We start from the raw sequence: 2,500 nt of genomic DNA, 5'->3' as shown, positions 1-2,500 counted from the left end.
AGAGCAGAGCGGAGGAGAGGAGAGGAGAGCGGAGCAGCAGATGTGGATTATTGTAGTGGGATGAAAGAGGGAGAAACACTGCACTCCTCTCTCCAGTTACAAAGGCTCAAAGACTGATTAAAACCATATGGTGACTATATGTCTGCTTGTGTGTGTCGGAGGGGTGCTGGGGGGGGGGGGGGGTTGTCTGTGTGTGTTTGTGTGGGTGTGACGTGTGTGTGTGTGGGTGTGTGTTGGCACATGTTTGACTGTGAATGTCTTTTTTTATGTGTGTAGAAGTGGATCTGTTTTGTGCGTACCTTTTTCTTTCTATATGTGTGATTGTGTGTGTGCGTGTGTGTGTACCTACGTGTGTGTACGTATGCATGTGAGCCTGTGTGTGTGTGTGTGTGTGTGTGTGTGTGTGTGTGTGTGTGTGTGTGTGTGTGTGTGTGTGTGTGTGTGTGTGTGTGTGTGTGTGTGTGTGTGTGTGTGCCTACATATGTGTGTCTATATGTGTGAGTGTATACATGTGTGCCCGCGTGAGCAAGCCGTGTGTGTGTGTGTGTGTGTGTGTGTGTGTGTGTGTGTGTGTGTGTGTGTGTGTGTGTGTGTGTGTGTGTGTGTGTGTGTGTGTGTGTGTGTGTGTGTGTGTGTGTGTGTGTGTGTGTGCGCGCGTGCGCATTGCTGCATGTGTGTTGAAATGACATGTGATCTTTATGCTCTGCAGCTGGCTAACTCTTGAGCTCTTTCCTCTACTGCTCATGTGATGTGATGGACTGGAGTCTTTTTATTTTTATTTAATGTGTGCCATAAATCCAGCTCTGCATGGACTGTGCATGTGTGTGGAAATGTGCATGAAGATGATATTAAAATTGTGTGTGTGTGTGTGTGTGTGTGTGTGCGCCCATGTGTGTGTGTGTGTGCGTGTGTGTGTGTACTCGTGGATGCCTGTGTCTATGTGTGTGTGTGTGCGTGCGCGCGTGCGTGCGTGCGTGTGCGTGCGTGTGTGTGTGTGCGTGCATGCATTCCTCTAAGTCCCTATGCATGCGTCAAAGCTGTAGCAATAGCATTCTAAGGTGAACAGTCATCATGTCTGTTTTTCCCACATGCACGCACAGTCCCAGAGGGGGCAATCGAGGTAACCACACACACACACACACACACACACACACACACACACACACACACACACACACACACACACACACACACACACACACACACACACACACACACACACACACACACACACACACACACACACACACACCTCATCACCATCACCCTCAACCATCCATCCATTGTTCAACAGCCGCAGTCACACACCTGGCATGCAAACCGCCCACTCAGGAGGCTGTGGTGTGTAAAATACCACTGTTGGTCTTTGCTGCGCTAGCTCTCTCTCTCTCTCTCTCTCTCTCTCTCTCTCTCTCTCTCTCTCTCTCTCTCTCTCTCTCTCTCTCTCTCTGTCCATGGATCTCTCTCTCTCTCTCTCTCTCTCTCTCTCTCTCTCTCTCTCTCTCTCTCTCTCTCTCTCTCTCTCTCTCTCTCCCTCTCTCTCTCTCTCTCTCTCTCCCTCTTCAATTTCTTAGTGGCCTCCGCCAAGTTGGCCATATGGCGAACCCGAAAAAATAGAAATCTTGGGGAGGGGACAACAGACCCCGTGGACGTTTTAAAGGGGATGGTGGGGTGTAGGGTCAAGGTGGAGTTCGCATATTACAAATTGGTGAATGATGTGGATTCTTTTTTGGGAATTTGGGCATTGGGAGGACTGTTGTGTGAGGTGGATGAGGAGGAGAGGTTGGTGTTGAGGCTGTAAGGAGGGAACTGGGTTGGTTTGGTTTTTGTTTTTGTTTTTTCTTTGCTTTGCTTAAAAAATGATGATGTTTTGAAGGCCTTGTAAAAATCTGAATCTTTTGGTCCAATAAAGGACTTTTAAACCTCTCTCTCTCTCTCTCTCTCTCTCTCTCTCTCTCTCTCTCTCTCTCTCTCTCTCTCTCTCTCTCTCCCTCTCTCTCCTCAGTCCTCTTCAGAGATGTTGCATGAGTAATCAAATATCCCAACTGAACTGCATTGGGTATCCACAGTGCTGGGCTGTGGTGTTATTTGTCCTTGAGGAAGGGCGTCCGGCTGTGTTACATCAGAGCTGTGCTGTGATGGGCTTGCCTTGCCTTGGCTTGGCTTGGCATGGCTCAGGCAGCTGGCATGGTGTGTATGTGTGGGCAGTGCTGCTGACAGCATTGGCCGGGACAGGGAGAAAGTCATCTGAAAGGGGCCCCCCACACAATACATACAATGCAATGAGGACGCAATTCTGGGCCCCCACTCTCTCTAGGCCCGGGACAACATAGCCGTTTGTCCACCCCTGTCTGCTGCTCTGTGTATGGGGACCAGAATGGATTTATGCCTCATGATTTAGTGGTGGATGGCCTGTGTTCTCTGGCATATGGGATAATTGGGTGGTTTTGGTAGCTGGCAGCCTACTGTACTGTTAATGTTATATGAATAAATAAACTTA

The 2,500-nt window shown here is 49.1% G+C and overlaps 1 protein-coding gene across 1 annotated transcript in view; it reads left to right on the top strand.

Moving 5' to 3' along the window:
* ankrd24 (ankyrin repeat domain 24) overlaps positions 1-2,500 on the top strand; it is a 54,548-nt gene that overhangs the window by 18,945 nt on the left and 33,103 nt on the right. Inside the window, exon 9 of the mRNA XM_063202042.1 lies at positions 1,766-1,784. Coding sequence (XP_063058112.1) covers positions 1,766-1,784 — 19 coding nt within the window. The remainder of the gene's footprint in view (positions 1-1,765; positions 1,785-2,500) is intronic.

Source organism: Engraulis encrasicolus, chromosome 6, assembly GCF_034702125.1.
Source record: "Engraulis encrasicolus isolate BLACKSEA-1 chromosome 6, IST_EnEncr_1.0, whole genome shotgun sequence".
NCBI lineage: Eukaryota > Metazoa > Chordata > Actinopteri > Clupeiformes > Engraulidae > Engraulis > Engraulis encrasicolus.
Note: the sequence above shows the minus strand (reverse complement) of the source record. Positions and strands in the feature narration are given on the sequence as shown.